Consider the following 19189-nt stretch of genomic DNA (forward strand, 5'->3'; position numbering starts at 1 on the left):
AATTGATTATGCCTCCCTCAAAAATTTTAAGATATTTTATGCTACCTACTAATGTGCTGTTCCTTCTAACTTCTTTAACACCCATATATGCTGTTTCACATTTCTCTGAAATAATTTTAAGAAGACAATAGTTTTAAAGTTCATGTTATTTAATAAGAACCTTTCCCCTGGCTTTTTAAATGATACTGTTTTTTTTTACCTCCAAACTTCGTGCTTCCGCTGACTCCTTCTCAAAGCTGGCATCCTTTAAAGATGACGCTAAGCCTTCATACTGAATGAAACAAGGCAACACGTAAGTAAAAACTACAAATTCTATCCGAATTGTATCTAGATAGATGCCCAAGAAGCAGACAGAACCTACGTCCACATGTGTAGAATGCACTTGGATTTGCTTAGCTAACACTAACAAGCAAAGCCAGGATGGCTCCTCTGCAGCAGTCCCCCAGCCTGAGCACTATGAGGCAGAACTTCACCCTTGAGCTAGGAGAGCCGTCTCAAGTCCACTTCTCAGAGAACACTGGACTATAACTCCCATGAGCACTCCTCACTTGAGGTGAAGTCTGATGACAACTATATACTAAAGATCATCCAAAGACTTAAGGTATCAACTATCCCCTTAACAGGTAAACAGTATCTTCAAGCCTTTTCAATAGAGAAAGTGATAGTAACTAGCAATCAGCAATTTTCTCTTTCAATTTGTATCATATGACAAAGCAAGTAAGGCTAGGAAATCTTCAAAGTATAGGAAATAATCATCTGCAAATGAAAACTAAGGATAATTCAACATAAAATGCCATAAGATTTGGGAAAGCACACTTCAATGCTTCAGGGGAAGAAGGTGATTAAACTGAAGACAACACTGTTTTGAATCAACCTTCCTGCTAACAAGAGCTGGAACACAGCAAAAACCAGGACCTGTCCAAGGGCCTCAATGAACTATTAAACAGTGGGAAATGATGAGAGAAAAGGGAATCTTCAGAAAGGCAAGTCCAGCATTTGACATCACTTTTTCCTTAAAATAGAGGTTCATACAAGCAGGGAACTAGGCAAGGGTTTCAAGAAAACTAGAGGCTGAGAAGACAAAATACAATAGTTCAGGACCTCCAACTCTGATGATCCATGTAGTACAGGCTTTAGGGCAACACCTTGTGTGCTTGGTTGAAGGATAACCTCTCCTGCAATGTGTATGTCCTATTCATCATAATTTCCAGGTAGAATTAAGGAGATGAGAGAACCCAGAATTATTTTGATGGCCCAATAATCCTAAGAACTTTAATAAAATGGGTGCAGTAGGACTGGTAGAGCGTGTGTAGTATGTACAAGGTGTTGGGTTCAACCCCCAGAACCCAAACTGTTTTTTAAATTAAAAGGGGAAGGGGGAATGGTTAAAGGACCAAATTAGAAGAGAAAGTGATGTGAAGACAGAAGCATAGACTGGGCGATGCAGCTATGAACTAAGGAATACCAGCAGCCTCTAGAACCTGGAAGGGTAAGAGATAAGACTCTCTCCCTGGCACTGCATACGCTTAATTTTAGCCCAAAACACTGACATAGACTTCGGACCTCCAGAATTATAAGAATAACTGTGGTGCAGCAGAGATAGACTCTCTCCCTGGCACTGCATACGCTTAATTTTAGCCCAAAACACTGACATAGATTTCGGACCTCCAGAATTATAAGAATAACTGTGGTGCTACAGCCCCAGGAAGAAACTAATACCTACCAAAATCACATTCCTTATAAATGTCTAAATGAGAAACAGCCTAATCTTCTGAAGTGAGGTGTCACTTCCAAACATCTCAGTCTGTTAAATAATATGACCTCTCAAAAAAGGAAAATCTAACACCAAATGGCTTCATAGCTGAGTTCCACCAAACCTTCAGAGATAAATTAAGACCAATACTTTTTAAACTTCCCAAAAATAGAGTAAGAGCAAATATTTACTAATACATTTTAGAAAGTCACTATCATTTTAATACCTAAGCAAGACAAAGAAACCATAAGAAAATAGGCCAGTATGTCTGATAATCACTACTGAAAAGTTCTCAATAAAATATTAGCAAATGGCACTAAATACTCATCAAAAAGATTATACCATAATCATGTGGGATTATCCCTGCATTAAGGCTAAATAGACACAGTCAATATGAGCTATTTACTTCCAAACTACATGAGCAAATAAATTACGGGGGGGGCTGGGGGACGACAAAAGATATCTGGATCAAAGGGGAAAAAGTAAAATTATCTCTATTTGCAGATAGCAAATACGTAAACCCCAAAAACTGCCAAAGAAAAAAATATTGCAAATTTAACAAATGAATTCAGTGAACTGGCAGATTATAAAATCAACAAAGAAAACTCCACAACAGTTCTCAGTACAAATAATGACACAGCTGAGAAAGTGCCAGGACAGGACTCAAGCAGACATCCAAATCATAAGCAGTACTGCGACCAGGGACCACAGCACTTAGAAACAGGTAGGGAATCAGAACGTGAAAGACTTCCAATGCCCACTCGTCGCTCTCCCTGCCACTGTATAGAGAAGCAAGGTTTGGGCTTGGAAACGCAGGACTGAAGGAGGCCGAATGCACCTACAAGAGAGCCCACCTCGGCAACCCCCAGACACAGAAGCTGCAGAGAAGGCAAAGGGCACTAGGGCTGGGAAAATGACAACTTGCATCCTCCTCCTATGTCTGCTACTGCTCATGGAGCCAGGATCCAGGGGGGCTTGGGAAGAAGCTGTAGAACTTGAAACTTGGTGTAGCATCTAAACAGGCCAACAGGCCTCAAGCAGCAGCACAGACTACAGAAATGGTAGAAGTGTGGTAAGGCTTCTGAAGTTAAGAGATTCCCAGCAAGCCCTACCTCAGTCACCAGGGAAGAGTTACACCAACCACAGGGAGTTTGGAAAGTACCCAGTGCAGTATCTGATGGACAGAAGCACGCCTCCCCCACCCCCACCCCCACCCCCAGGAAGAAGCACTGAGAATATTCTGCCTGTATTTCATTCTGTTCCTCATTTGTGTTTATATGATTTTAATTTTTATTTCCCATTTTTACATACATATATCTATTTTATTTTTTATTTCTATTTTCTCGCGTATGAGTGTATTGCTTGCATGTGTATAAGTGTACCTTTGTCATGCAATGCCTGCAGAGGTCAGAGGAAGGTGTCACATTCCCTGGAACTGGAGTTACAGATGGTTGTTCCCACCATGTGGGTACTGGGAATTGAACTCAGGTCCTCTGCAAGAGCAGTCAGTGCTCTTAACCACTAAGCCATGTCTCCAGCCCACATACATATATCTTTTATTTTTTTATTTTATTTGTTTTTTAGGAATATATACTTTTATACTTTAGCTGTTCAGTAACTTATATCTCAGTGGAAAAAGTTCTTTTGTCCTTTTTTCCTCTAACCCTAGTATTTTCTCTAGTGTTTTCTATGTCTCTAACACATACACTTTCCTGCTCACTCTTACTTTATCCTGCCTTGTAAACCTGGTCAAAAGTCCATGCCTGGATGTCACAGACCCTAGTGGGGAACCTACTATTGTTGTTTTGCTTAATGGACATGGTGTCAAAGGACCTTCTAAATATTTATGTTTACTCATAGATCAGTGTTGCTCTAAGTCTTGGTGAGAGAAGCTTCTGTTTGCAGTAGGCAATGGTTAATGCAGAAACTCCTAACTGGTGAAAGTGCTGAAAATAAGCAATTCTTGAGCACTCAGCCCTAAGTGGGATATCTATACCACTCCCTCCAAGGCTCAGGGAACATGACAGAAGAGTGTAAGAGCTGGAGGATACGAAGGAATGCGATGTCTTCTACATATAGCATGACCACTGCACCCATGAACTCACAGCAGCAGTGCCTACCTGCACAGGGCAGGGCCCATCAACATTCCACCATGGATGGAAAGGGACTAGTGAGGCCTCACCCCCCCCCAGGCACTATAGGAGGAGGACTTATTGGGAAGAAGGGGCTTAATGGGTATGGGAAAGGGACAAGAGAGGTTAATGATCAAAGTATATTTCATATATATGTATGAAATTGTGAAAGAATAAAATTTTTTAAGTAGCCAGAAAGTTTCTCATAAACCATTACTGGCCTAATAGTGTGCCAATTCGAATACTAGATATTTAGAAAGGGGAAATATTTTTAAATGTCTGCAAAAAAAATTAGCTTGTAGGGAAAAAAATGTTCAAAATGTTCCTCTTAATAGCCAAGATCCAGAGATAATTACCAAGAAACAAGATGACAAGCAGAGTATGGCGCAGAGACAATATAAACGTACTTAGGAGGGAAAAAGTACAAACACATGCAACAAAACAGGGAATCTCAAAAATACAACACCAATGGAAAAGCCACAGAAATACCATGATTCCTTTATGCAAACTCTACAACTGACAAAACCAATGTCTGATGCCATGACAATTCCACAGAGAAGACTATTCATCAGCAGGTAGTGCTAAGAGCAGTGGGCATCCAGATGCTGAAGAGGAAGCAGGACTTCTACTGCACCCTAGACATGAAATTCAGCTCCAAACAGATCAGACTTAAGCACAAGAGTTAAATCTATAAAACTGCTAAACAGAAACATGTGCAAGTCTTTGTCATCCTGAATTATCACCATTTCTCATTCCTGTAACCAAAAATACACACAAAAAAAAATTCAATAAACTGATTATCATCAAAATTTATATTTCAAAAGATACCACCAAGCTAGGTGCATGCCTGTATTCCCACCACTTGGGAGGCAGAGGCAGGCAGGTCTCTGAACTTGAGGCCAGCATGCTCTACATACAAAGTTCCAGGCCAGCCAGGGCTACAAGTAAGAAGACAGCTATCCACGGCAGCTCATACCTGCAATCTTAGCCTCAGGAGCCTAGGGCAGGAGGAGGATTGCCATAAGTTCAATGCCAGCCTGGGCTATAATATGAGACTCCATCTCAAAAAAAAAAACCAGAAAAAAAAAGAAAATGAGGAGACAATCATGGAATGAGAGAAAATATCTGTTAAATATTTGTTAATAAGTGCTTTATATCTAAAATAAAGTTAGAATTTGACAATAAAAACACAAGCTTGTGGTACATACCTATAACCCTTGCATTCAGCAGGCTGAAGCAGGAGGGTAGAGAGTTCAAGGACAGCCTGGGCTACTAGCAAGATTCTGTCTTGTTTTTTTTTTTTGAACACTGGTTGTTCTTGGAGAAGAGCCAGGTTCAAATCCCAACACCTACATGGCAGCTAACAACTGCTATGCCAGCATTGCATGACATGGGTGCACTTACCTACATGCAGGCAATACATGTATACACATAAAAATTAAACATAATAGGGGCTAGAGAGATGGCTCAGCGGTTAAGAACACTTTGTTCTTGCAGAAGACCCAGGTTTGAATCCCAGCACCCACATGGCAGCTAACAACTGTCCATGACTCAGTCCTGGGGAAATCCAACAGCCTCTTGTGACCTCCGTGGGCAATGCACAACATGGGTACACTTATGCATACATGCATACACATAAAATTAAAATAAATAATAAACATAATAAAAAATATTAAAAATAAAGAAAAATAAAGAAAATTAAAGAAAAAAAAAAAAAACCACAGGTGAAGAAACTGAATACACTTTGCTCCAGAGAAGATATTCAAATGGAGAACAAACACTGAAAGATGCTCAATATCTCTCCAGAGAAATGAAAGTCAAAAAACCACAATGAAGCTGGATATGGTGCTGCAGCACTAGGGAGACAGAGACAGGGAGGCCAGCCTGGTCTGCATAGCGAGTTCCAGGCAGGCTGCGTTACACACAGTGAGACCCTGTCTAAAAAAAACCACAATGAGACACTACTCAATAGCCAGTAGGAAAACAAGAAGAACTACACATGACAAGGAAAAACTGAACACTCACAAACAGCTAGTAAGAAGGTAAAATGAAACAGCCACCATGGAGAGTTTGGCAAGTCTATCAAAACAAATACAGATGCAGCACTCCTAGGTAGATACCCAAAACACATGTCCATTCAAAAAACGTGGACATAAATACCAAAAGCATTATGACTTGCAACACAAATAATAGTGGAAATAACACAGACGTATATCAGCTGACAAACATGTAAATCATGGCATAAAATATTATTTAACAAAAAAATTAATTCTGAAGCACACTACAAAACTGATGAAGCAACATTTCTTTGGGGTGTATACCCGTGAGTGAAACCGCTACATCTGCACTTAACATCCAGCAGAGACAAAAGGCAATCAGAACTTGTCAAAAACCAAAAAAAGCTACAGGTTGTGTTATTTCATTTATGTAAAATGTCCAGATTAAACAAATTATAGAAATAGAAACCAGGGAGCTGGACGTGGTGGTGCATGCCTTTAGTCCTAACAAAGGCAGGCAGATCTCTGTGAGTTTAAGGCCAGCCTGGTCTATATAGGTAGCCAAGTTCCAGACCAGCTGAGGCTACAGACCATAAAAAAAAAAATAAAAATAAAAAAATAAAAGAAATAGAAACCAGGATGGAGTGGGAGAAACTGGAGGAAGGACAATAACAAAGAGACTGAGGGTTTCTCTGTGGGGTAATAAAAATGTTCAAAAGTTGTTTACAATAAGGGCTATACAATTCTGTGAATATACCAAAAGTCATTCATTTACATCTTTTGAGGGGAGGAGGGATCCACTGTAGGCCAAGCTAACTTCAAACCTGCAATCCTGCTTCCGCCTGCAAAATACTAGGATTATAGTAATGTACCACCACATCTGGCTCATTTACACTCTTCATATGGGTGAATTAATTGTATAGTGTATAACCGTATCCCAATAAAGCTGTTAAGAAAGCTGGCATAGAGCTGCAGTAATCCTAGCTCTTGAAAGGTAGACACAGGAGGATCCAGAGACGGGAGGATCCAGAAGTTCAAGGTCAACCTCAGCTACGTAGAGTGTTTGAGGTCAGCCTGGGCTACATGAGACCCTGTCTCAACAAAAACAAAAACAAAACACAAAGAACATAAAGAAAGGGGCTAAAGAGACAGCTCAGCAGTTAAGAGTGCATACTGCTCTTGCACAGGACTCAAGTTCAGTTCCAAGCACCCACATTGGGTGACTCTCAACTGCCTGTAACTCCAGCTCCAAGGGATCCATCACCTTCTATACTCTGTGGACACCTGCACTCACATGCACATGCCCACACACAGACACACATATACACATAATTAAAAATAAAGTCAATGTTAAAAAATAAAGAAGATATCCAGGAATAAATCTCGAAAAGATTTACTGCTAGACTGTAATACACAAAAAAAAATGTACTTTAAAAAAATGAAATAACAAGGACCGGGTGTGGTGGTACACATCTTTAGTCCCAGCACTTGGGAGGCAGAGGCAGGTGGATCTTTGTGAGTTCAAGGCCAGCCTGGTCTACATAGTGAGTTCCGGTCAGCTGGGGCTACAGGGAGATCCTGTCTCAAAAAGATTTTTTAAAAAATGACATAACTTTTAAAAGACATTATGTAGAAAAATATGCTATAGTCTAAAAATAAGAACTCAACATTATAAAAATGTCAATTCTCAAACTAGGCTTGGGGGCACACACTTATAAATCCCAGGACTCAAGAGAGACCAAGGCAGGAGGATCCCAAGTTTAAGGATAGGCAGAGCCGGGTACAGTGAGATGGGAAGGTCCTGATATAAGCACTGGAGACCTGGGATCTTTGAAGGCCTACACAGATCATGTGAAGGTCAAACTACATATGCTGTTGGGAGAAGTCTCTGTTGGCGTGGGAAACTAGAACAACAAAGTCAGAAGAGGAAAATCAAGTGTTGGGTTTGGGGACATCATACATCAACCATAGAATAAAGCAAAAACTAGTTATTCAAAGAAAAAACAACCAGCTAAGTGTAGTAGCACAGGCCTATAATCCCAACAACTCAGGAGGTGAAAGCAAAAGAATCTGAAGTTCAGAGCCAGACTGAACTATCAAACAGTGAGAGTCTTGTCAAAAACCAAAAAAAAACTACAGAATATGAAAGAGAAGATAACCTTTTCACAAATGGCATTGGTTGGGGTTGAGGTTAAGAATGCTTGTTCCACCATCATGAGGACCGGAATTCAGATCCTAGCACCCACATTAACAAGCCAAGCATCCACCCTAATGCCTATAACCTCAGCTCCAAATGGGAGCTGAGACAGGATTTCTAGGACTTGCTGGCTTCCAGCCTAGCTAAGAGCAAGCTCCAGGTTCAAGGAGAGTTTGTCTCAAAGAATAGGCAGAGAACAGGACGCAGCAGCATGCCTTTAATCCCAGCACTTCAGAGACAGTGGCAGATGGGTCTCTGTGAGATTGAGGTTAGCCTAGTCAACATAGTGAGTTCAGGCCAGCTGGAACTGCAGAGACCCTGCTCAAGAAAAAGAAAGAAAATCAAAAGAAGGGCAGAAAGTGATAGAGGAGGGCATTCAACACCCTTGAGGCCCTTGTCTGGCCTTTGCACATAAGCATGTGTACACTCACACACACAAATTAAATAAATAAGTAAGAAAGGCATTGGGCTGGGTATGACATTATTCTTCTTGTATCTATGCCAACACCAAAAAAAGAATGGCATTGGTTTACTTGATATCCATATTAAAATGAAAAGAAAGCCTAAATCTTGACATACCCTTCTAATAACAGCAAGATGGTTTCAATTCCAAATGGATCAAAGATGTTATGGACTAAACTGTGCTGCCCACCCCCTTCCTATATTAGAAGTCTCTATGAAGGCTGAAGATATGGGTCAGCAGTTAAGAACACTTACTGCTCTTCCAGAGGACAGGGTTCAGTTCCCAGCACCCACACAGGGCAGCTCATAACCACCTATAACTCCAGTTCCAGGACATCTGACACCCTCTTCTAGCCTCCACTCACACAGGCACACACAAATAAAAGTAAATATTTTGAAAAAATAACTCTAAGTCTCTGTATCTCAGAATATGGCTGTTCTTTAGAGACAAAGCTTTTTAAACAGTAAGTTGGATGGACCCCAATCTAACATGATTTATATCTTCATAAGAGACAGTGAGACACCAGAGGAAAGATGCTGCAAAAGGCAAGCTATCTACCCAAGTCAGGAGAACAGGCTACAAAAACAGCAAAGCCACTTACACCTTGGTCTTAGACTTCCTGTTTCAAGAACCGAGAAAATTCATTTCTACTGTTAAAGTATTTATTTATTTATTTATTTATTTATTTATTTATTTATTTATTTATTTATTTGTCTTTTTGAGACAGGGTCTCCCTGTAGCCTCAGCTGGTCTGGAACTCGCTATGTAGACCAGGCTGGCCTTGAACTCACAGAGATCCGCCTGCCTCTGCCTCCCGAATGCTGGGATAAAGGTGTGTGCCATCACACCCAGCTTAAAGTAGTATTTTGCCTCAGCAGCCCTAGCAAATTAATACAAAGACTAAATTAGAAAAGTAAATGATAAAGTTTCTAAAAGACAATGAATAAGAGGCTCTTTACTCACATGGATAAGAAAAAAATGTCTTTAAGTAGGAAATGAAAAGCAGTCATCAAAAGAAATGAGGAGAAATTACACTATGCTAAATTCTGAACCTCTGCCTAGAAGATCTATGTGGGGGAAAACAAAATAAGCCGCAATGGAGATACTTGCAATACATACATTTGACAAAAGGCTTGAATCTGAGATGAAAAGAAAGCTGCTATGTAATGTATAAGAAATATGATAGATTATGCATACCTTTAAAAATGTGAAAGAGACTTAAAAAGGCAACTTCACAAAAAGAATACCCAGTGATCAATGAACTGTCAAAGGTGTTTCACTCCCTTAGTCAGGGAAACACAAACTGAAGTGACAGAGACAAGATGAGCACTAAACACCTACCACGAGCTACAATTAACAAGAGTGGTGAGTGATGAAATGGGAGCCAGCACTCACAGGTTTCGCAAAGACACCGCCAACAACCCTACACAGAAGCGGTCCACTGCGAAGGATAAAGTTCTCAGACTCAACCATTAATGTTATTTTTAAGTGTGTCTTACCTCTTTTTGAACAAGGTTAACTTTTTCAAGTATTTTACATTTTTCTTCAATTAGTCCAGAAAGTTCAAGAGCAAGTTTTTTTTCCCTTCCTTTGAAAGAAAAAGGAAGAAAGAAAGATGATTATCATGGTATTATTTTGTTTTAAAATTATATACAGTGATGAGATCTAAAATAGTAAAAAAAAAAAACAAAAAAAAAAAAAACCCAACTTACCCACATAAAATCGGCTTCGGATCTGAAATAAATTTTTAATAAAAATTACATTAACAAAAATATACATTCAAATAAATCTATTCAACCTCTACTTCCAACTTTAACAAGTTTCTTACTGACTTACTGTGAATGAATTAGCAAAATATATTCTATTTCCAATGAGATAAATACTATACATAAGGTCTCCCACCTGAGTTCTTGGACAGCTGGGCTAGAGGGAGACCCTGTCTCAAAAAGACCAAAAGTAAATAAATAGATAATAAATAAATAAATAAATAAATAATAAACCCTTTTTCTTCTTTAAGTTTCAGTTCTCAAATAACAAAGGAGGGATAAATCCACTTTTAAGAGGATTAGGGCTAAGATAAAATGACAAAAAAAGACTTAAATCGCCAGGCATGGTTAAGCACACTTAGTCCCAGCACTTGGTAGGCAGAGGCAGGAAGATCTCTGTGAGATCAAGGCCAACCTGGTCTACAGAGCGAGTTCCAGACCAGCTGAGGCTACAGGGAGACCCTGTCTCAAAAAAACCAAAAAAAAAAAAAAAAGGCCTTAAATCACCTAGAAAATATGTGTAGAGATAAAAGGAAAAAATTAAAAGACAAGCTATAGCGGAATGTGTATAAAGAGGACATAAACGAAGGGCAACTCAGATAGAAGACCTGTTTCACAGGGCAACAGAAAATCTTGAAAAATTTAAGTTATGAGACATAAAAGTTAGAAGCCAAAGGGCCGACATCTAAAAAGAAATCTCAGAAAGAAAAGGATATGATATGACCCCCTTTTAAAAAAAATTTTTTTTAAAAATAATAAATAAAATAAAACGTAGAATAAAAAAAATTTTAAAGTTTGGAGATAACCAATAAAGGATCTAGAATAGGATCACATCTAACACAGAGAGCCAAAGGGAGGAAAATAAGGACTATTATCTAAATATAAGTGACAGTCAATGTTTTCACTCTAAGTTAGGTGGCAGTTATAGTTTTATATATTGTTAAAAACAAACACAGACCAAAAAGAAAAAAAAAAAAGAAGGAGAGAAAGAAATAAGGGTAGGGTCTTAGCGTTAATATACAATGCCTCTACAAAGAAATTCTTTTCAAAAATTTTACACACAAAAAATTTTCTGTGAATCCACATTCAGTTTTTAATGACCACAAATTACGGTAAGTCACAAAACTATAACCAATATCCTTAAAAAAACAAGTTTCTCCAATTACAGACCTGGAGACAAAAGACAGAATGGATAGTCTCTTAGAGTGTGGTAGGTGACTTACTGATCGAAAGCCTCGCCACAGAAACAAGAGAATGGCAGCAAGTGCAACGGTAAGCACACATATCACCAGTTCCCATGAGAGGCCACTGGGATTCAGGCCTGCTCTCATATCTTCAGGCAATGCAGCCACCACCTTCAAGACAAACAAAGTTAAGCCTGTAAACATGATTTTCCACAGTGTTGGTTATAAACACAGGTTCAAGTGGTTACAGTCAACTCTGTTAATACCCTTTGGAGAAATGGGCTACCAGACTAAGACCAAGCAGAACGTATCCAAGCGTGCTTTTTTGGCCACTGAAAGCTGCTCTCACTAAGTGATGAAGAACAGCAGCGTGCAGAAATGCAATGGTTTTCAAACTGGAGTTGAACAGAGATTCCTCAGAGCTTACAAGGATGCCAGAATAAGAAGAAAGCCCAAGACCCCAGTGACCCAGGTTCAAGTGCACTTTCCCTGATTTCAACTTTACATTTTATCTAGCGACTATACTGGCTAAGACACAAGATTTCCTCATGGGGAAGAAAATGGATCAGCAGTTGTTTCACTCTGTCTTGTTTTGTTTGGGAGGTACTTTGAAAACAACTAATAAAGTCTTGATCTTAGAATTTGAATCCTTTCCTCCTATCTGTTGAGTTAGAAAAACATGCTGCTTGGCAGACAGGTATTCAATAAAAGGCAACTATTACCATCCTTCCTCCTCCAAAGACATGATTGCATAAGCAGTTTTCCACATCTCTTCTCTGCAGTGTGCCTTCACACAACACAGCTTAAAGCTTCTACAGGGCTGTGCATTTCACCTTCTCTTGTGCAGTTCATAATTCATCCTCACTAAGGTTATTCTGTTCTTTGTTACCAGGCCCCAGACAGTAACTGATCACAAATAAAAGATAAAGGCAGGAGAAAGAGAAAATTATTCTTTTTAAAACAACCTGATACATCAGGTTTGATTCTTTCTAGGCTTCAGCCTAGAACCTCAGAATCTCCATTGGAAATCCTCCCCTAGGCTTTTCTGACAAAACAGATAAACAACACATAAACCCTTTAATAGTTAGGCTCCTCTTCAAAATCAGCTGTTATTAATTTTTAATTAACTAAATTTCCTACAATATATTTTGATCATATTTAGATCCCCTCCTGCATCTGCACCTCCCTAACTGACCATCAAATTTCTGTACTCAATATATAAGCATCTATATATATATATATATATATAGAGAGAGAGAGAGAGAGAGAGAGAGAGAGAGAGAGAGAGAGAGAGTCAGGTTTGTGTCCCTCCCCCCCAAATGCCTGTCAGTATGGGTTCATCCACTGAGGTCTGGTCAACTACTAAGAGTTTCGCCCTTAAACAAGACTGACTCTCCCCTTCCCAGTAGTCATCAGTTGCCAGTAGTTCTCAGATAGGGTTGCCCCCATCTAAGCAGGGATTTCAAAATCTGTTCTTTAACTCCTCTCTCTACATGTACTTCTTCCAATTGCTATCTATAGCTCACTAACTTTTATCAAATAGATGTAATTATATACTCTTTGTTTTTTGTGGTTTTGTCTTTTTGAGACAGGGTCTCCTTGTAGCCCCAGCTGTTCTAGAACTCACTATGTAGACCAGGTTGGACTCAAACTCACAGAGACCCACCTGCCTCTGTCTCCCGAGTGCTGGGACTACAGGCTGCGCCACCACTCCCGGCATATTCTTTGTTTTAATCCCTATATCTTGTTTTCTCTTTCTTTTTTTTTTTTTTTTTTTTCTTCCAGCTGTGACCCCCGACAGGATCCAAAGAGGAGGTGAACAGTCTCTCCTCTGGGTTTTATGGAGAGTTCCTTTTCCCTCTGTGTTAGCCTCTTAAAGTACTGCATCAACCTTAAAAGGGCACAGAAAAGGGAGAAAATCCCTTTATCCTAATTCTGTCTCTTCCTTCTTTTTTTCTGAAAAAATGGTCACAGGATATAGGCCTGGCTGGCCTGGAACTCACTATGTAGACTAGGCTGATCTTGAACTCACCGAGATCTGCCTGCCTCTGCCTCTGCCTCCTGGAATGCAGGAAAAGGCAAGAGCCATAACACCTCTATATGCACAATCCCTTCATATGTGCTGCAGCGTACTTACACAGAAGTAAATGCAATAAAAATTTTAAAAGAAGAACTAGGCTTAGTCTAATATATGAAATAAAAGCAGAACAGGGTTATAAATTGGCAATTTTTGTCTTTTTAAAAGACAACTGCATAAAGCAGTAAGTATAAATATATGCTGACAGCCATACAACAGATGAAGATGCAAGTTGCTAAAATCAAAATAATAGCATAAAGGGAGGACAGAGCTATACAGATAGAAGCAACAAGACTGCTGGAAATCAGCAATGGGGAAATACCAAAGGCACCAATTACAATAAATATCAATGAATTAACTACTCCAGTTAAATGGCGACGATTGGCAAAGTGGGAATAAAAATTATTCAACCAATGCCTTCTATAACAGACACATGGGTTGAAACTGAAATGATGAAAAAAGAAATTCTGACCAGGCATGGTGGCTTAAGCCTATAATCCCAGCTCTCAGACGGGGTAGAGGCAGGAGGATAGCTGTAAGTTTGAGGCCAGCATGGTTCCAGGCTAGTCAGGCTACAGAGCAAGAGCCTGTTACAAAGACCTGGGGGGGACGGGGGACACAAGACACAGAGAGACAGGGAGAAAAACACAGACACAGTTACAGGACAAATGGAATGGTTATGCTAATATCAGATAAAATACTTTAAGACAAAAATTACTACTAGAAACAAAAATATTATGTAATGGCCAAAAGCTAAGTCAGTTTTCAAGATGTAACTTTTACACAACAAGAGAATCACAAAATATAAGGAAAGTCACAAAATGAAATAAAATCTGATAGAAGTGAAAAAAATGTACACTTTAACAGTAATAGTTGGGTGTTTCAAGGTCTCACTTCCAGTGGATCAGCATGAAAACAGCAACCTTGAACAATATTACAAAATTAACAAAATACCCAACAATAATAGAAAACACATTCATATATGCACATGGAAGGTTCTTCAGAATACGTTCAAACATCAAGCTAAAATGAATCTCAATTTTTTAAAAAATTCAAATCAAGAAAGTATGTTCTCAGATTATAATGAATTAAAAACAGCAATCAGAAACTGGAGGAAATCTGCAAAATTTACAAATATGAAAATCAGTAATGTATTACTTAAGTAACCATAGGTCAAAGAAAAAATAAAAGGGGCTAGAGAAATGGGTCCATGGTTGAGAGAACTTACTGCTCTTGCAGAAGACCTGAGTTTGGTTCCCAGCACCCACATTACGTAGCTCACAACTGCTTGTAACCCCAGCTCTAGGGGATCCAATGTCCTCTTCTGGCCTCCAAGGGTACCTGCACTTGTGTTCATATACCCATATGCAAACATCCATATACATAAAATTAAAAGAATAGAAATAAATCTTTTTTAAAAAATAAGAATGATTGGGAGGCAGAAGCAGGAGGATCTCTCTGAGTTCAAGGCTGGCCTGGTCTACAAAACGAGTTCCAGGACAGCTGGGTAGATCCTATCTCAAAAAGATCAAAATAAATTAATTAATTAAATTAAATATAAAAAATATTACCCAAAAGGAAAGTATAACCCCAAAGATTAAAGGGGTCAATATAATTTTTTAAGAGTCCAGATGTGCTGGGTGAGGTGGTGCACACCTTTAAACCCAGCACTCGGGAGGCAGAGGCAGGTGGATCTCTGTGAGTTCAAGGCCAGCCTGGTCTACATAGTGAGTTCCAGGACAGCTGGGGCTACAGGGAGACCCTGTCTCAAAGAAAAGACAAAAAATTAATTAACTAATTAATTAATTAATTATGTCATGAAGGAAATTACTATGGGGGGGGTGCATGATCCAGCACATGTGGAGGTCAGAGGACAGATAACTTCAGGTGTCCAAGTCTTACTACTTCTTTTTTTGAAACACGGTGTCTTGCTCACTGCTATACATGCTAGACTAGTTGGCCCATGAGCATCTGGAGAGTCTCTAATCTCTACTGCCCATTACCAGTAGGAGCCCACTGGAACTCTAGATGCCTGCACTACTATGTGCAGCTTTTATGTGGGATCTGGGGATACATATTCAAGTCATCAAGCTTCCATGTTCCCAACCCCACAAGGGAAATTAGAAACTACATTCAGATAATGAAAAGAAAAAGCAATATACCAAAATTTATAGAATGCAGTTAATTAAAGCAGTAAGTAAAGGTAAGAGTTCAAGCCAGGTGTGATGGCACATGCCTTTAACCCCAGGACTGGGGAGGCAAAGGCAGGTGGATCTTTGTGTTTGAGGCCAGCCTAGTCTACATTGCAAGTTCCAGGCCAGCTGGGGCTACAGGGAGACTTTGTCTCAAAAAGACAAAATAAAAGTTCTTGGGGCTAGAGAGATGGCTCAGCAGTTAAGAGTACTGGCTATTCTTACAAAGAACCAGGGTTTGGTTCTCAGCACCACGTGATGGCTCACAACCATCCATAACTCCAGTCCCAAGGAATCTGACACTTTCTTCTGGCCTCTGTAGGCACTGTGTGCTTATATATATTAAGGCAAAACACACAAAATAAAAATTTTTGAGACAGGGTCTCCCTGTAGCCCTAGCTGGCCTGGAACTCAGTATGTAGACCTGGCTGGCCTCAATCTCACAGTGATGCCTCTGCTGGGACTAAAGGTATGCATCGCCACACCCAGCTACAAAATACTTAGAAAAAAAAAAAAAATAGGGCTGGAGAGATGGCTCAGCACTTAAGAGCACTGGCTGCTCTAATAGAGGACCCAGGTTTGGTTCCCAGCACCCACATGGTGGCTAATAACCATCTGTAACTCCAGTTCCAGAATTGTTTCTAAAAAACTAAAAAAAAAATTTTTGACTGATTCATTTTTATTTTATATGTACAAATGTTTTGCCTTTATGTATGTAAGTGTACCTGTGTCGTACAATGCCTGTGGAGGCCAGAAGAGGGCACTGGATCCCCTGGAACTAGAGTTTCAGATGGTGCTGGGAACCAAACCTGGGTCTTCTGCAAGAGCAGCCAGTGCTCTTAAATGCTGAGCCATCTTTCCAACCCTAAATTTTGATACTTGCCACAAAGTCTAATGACCTGAGTTCGATCCCCAAAAACCATACAGTGGAAGAACACAGATTCTTACAAGTTGTTCTCTAATCTCCACAAGTTCACCACGGCACACACATGTGCATGTGCATATGCGTGCGCACACACACACACACACAAAATAAATATATGTAATTTTTTGATGTTAAAAAAGTTATATATCATAGTAATAGAAAGAATGAAAAAAAAAAAAACATGACATTCGATAGATACCCAAAAAATATTCGACAAGATCAAATACCCTCTAATGATCAAGAAACTCAACTAAACCAGGTGTGGTAGCACACATTTAATCTCAGCACTTGGGAAGCAAAGGCAGTCCGATCTCATTAAGATCGAAGTCAGCCAGGTCTACATAGCAAGTTCCAGGCTACCTGGGGTGGGGGGAGGGCCAAAAAGGAAAAAAGAAATTCAGGGGCATCTATACAAAACTCAGAGCTAACACACTGAAAGGTGAAAGAAATTCCCCTAATATGAGAAGCAAACAGGTCCACATTGTCCACTGGACCACAGAAAACTGCAAAATCTAACAGTTTCTTTCCATGTCTCTCCATTCCCAGTCTTATCAAAATTAAGTATTAATAAATGGTGTGGGGGGGAGCGGGAGGTTCTGGTGTGTGTGTACTTAGTGTGTGTGGGTACACTCACACATGTGGGCATGCTCACCCATGTGGGCACATGTGGAAATCAGGTTGGTGTGTTAGGACATCATCTTTCTCCACCTTAATTTTTCCGAGACAGGGTTTCTCAACGAACCTAGAGCTCATTCACAGTCACCCAGGATGACTGGCCAGTGAGCTCCTGGGATTCACACACACATACCCCTACTCAGTGCTGGAGTTACAGAGGACAACACAAGTCTAGCTTTTTATGTGGGCACTGAGATCCAAACTCTGATCCTCAGGCTTGCACAGCAAGCACTTTACCTACTAAAACATCTCCCCAGACCCTTAATTGTTGGTTTTAAGGAAGGGAAATTTGTGCAATCTGAAATTATCTCTCATCTACAAAGTGCTTCTCTTCCCATAAGCCCCATCTCAGTCTTCCTAGACTCTCCCCTCCGCCTTCCACGTCCCCCTTCTCTACCCTGCCCTTCCTCTCCACATCTGATCAATAAAGTCATACTATTTTTGCTCTTACCCCCTATTTCCACATTCAGGACCATCTTCTCTATCCCTACTGATCTGTCATTTCCCCCTTGCCTGTTCTGACTTTTATTTGCCTGACATCTAAACCCCATACTACTATCAGCAAAATCTATCTAAACCCAAAGTCAAACCACTGAAAAGCCTTCAAGGGCTCTTGGGCACCTAGAACCTACCTGTGGAGAGAAAGCATCATTTCACATCACACCTGCACTTATCCTCTGAGTTGCAGAGCTCCTAATCTCCTGTACACACAATGCTTTCTCACACCACGACTTACACTATTTGCTCAGCCTGCAAAGACCTTCCTTAACTACTCAAGAAAACGCAGTTTCTCCCTCTCCTTGTTTTTTATGTACGCTTCCGGACGCAATGGGTTTCTACTCTGGGCTTACTTTTTTGTTTTCTCTCCCTAAACAGAAAGCATGATGTCAATAACCAAAATTCTTAGTTCATTTAGAATCTCCACAGAGCTGTTTCATTAATGTGTGGATGAGTGAGAGACACGATGGTTGTATAAATCAAAAAGCAAGGCAACAACACTTTCTAATTCATATAAACAAGAAGATAATCGTAACTGCCGCAATATTTAAATGGTCTTTTTAAATACGTAATGCAGTTTTTAAAACACACACACACACACACACACACACACACACACACACACTCAGGGCCAGTAAGATGTCTCAACAGATTAACAACTCTTGCCACCAAGCCTGAGACTTCATTACAAAATGAAACAGAAAATCGTCCCTGGGAGTTCACCATCTTTAGAGTTTACATGAACACCTTTTACATTAACACAAACAGCAGCAAGGACCACATCCAAAAAGGCATCCCCCCAAAACAGTTTTTAATTGGTTTTAAAAAATGCAGAATTAGAATTCCAATTCCCACACCAGTTTAAGTGTTCTTTTAAAACAACTCAAGTTTCTCTTAGTCGTCAGAGCCACGTGTCACAGATCCCTGCTCAAACTAAATAACCCAGAGGCTAACTGAGCCCCCGCCAAGTCCACAGAGCAGAAGCTCCCCTGCCTGCCCGACCTGCGGGCCCGGTGCTCCGCAGCGGACGGCGACCCGAGCACAGGCCAGCGCGAGGGCGCAGGGCACCGGCTTCCCGCCAGCAGAGGCGTTCCGTCCCTCCAGGCCGGCGACTCCCGCCTCCGCCGAACTCACCCTGCGCAGCAGCTCCAGGCCCGGCCGCACGCAGCCCGCGGCGGCCTCGGGCCCCACCATAGCGGAGCCGCTAGAGCTGAAGCCTCCCAGGCCGCCCGCGGGCCCACAGCAGGCCCGGCGCTCTCCGCGCAGCGCCCGGAAGGCGAAGGCACAGGCGGCCGGCGCGGACCACTGCGGCCCGGCGCGGGGGGAGCCC

The 19189-nt window shown here is 40.6% G+C and overlaps 1 protein-coding gene and 1 non-coding gene across 11 annotated transcripts in view; both read right to left on the bottom strand.

Moving 5' to 3' along the window:
• Mia2 (MIA SH3 domain ER export factor 2) overlaps positions 1-19189 on the bottom strand; it is a 119447-nt gene that overhangs the window by 71716 nt on the left and 28542 nt on the right. For 9 of the 10 annotated variants that reach the window (XM_029561577.1, XM_029561576.1, XM_029561575.1 and 6 more), the window contains 4 exons: positions 11532-11663; positions 10255-10276; positions 10042-10130; positions 200-271 (listed from right to left, as the gene is read on the bottom strand). In XM_029561577.1, coding sequence (XP_029417437.1) covers positions 200-271; positions 10042-10130; positions 10255-10276; positions 11532-11663 — 315 coding nt within the window. Of the gene's footprint in view, positions 1-199; positions 272-10041; positions 10131-10254; positions 10277-11531; positions 11664-18993; positions 19156-19189 lie in introns of those variants that run through there. The other variant, XM_008829016.3, reaches the window with a different exon arrangement.
• Positions 13276-13396, bottom strand: LOC115069603. The gene has a single exon (XR_003848854.1). It is a non-coding gene; the product is annotated as a small nucleolar RNA SNORA26 (small nucleolar RNA).

Source organism: Nannospalax galili, unplaced genomic scaffold (assembly GCF_000622305.1).
Source record: "Nannospalax galili isolate Female #2095 unplaced genomic scaffold, S.galili_v1.0 scaffold1594, whole genome shotgun sequence".
In the NCBI taxonomy this organism is placed as follows: domain Eukaryota; kingdom Metazoa; phylum Chordata; class Mammalia; order Rodentia; family Spalacidae; genus Nannospalax; species Nannospalax galili.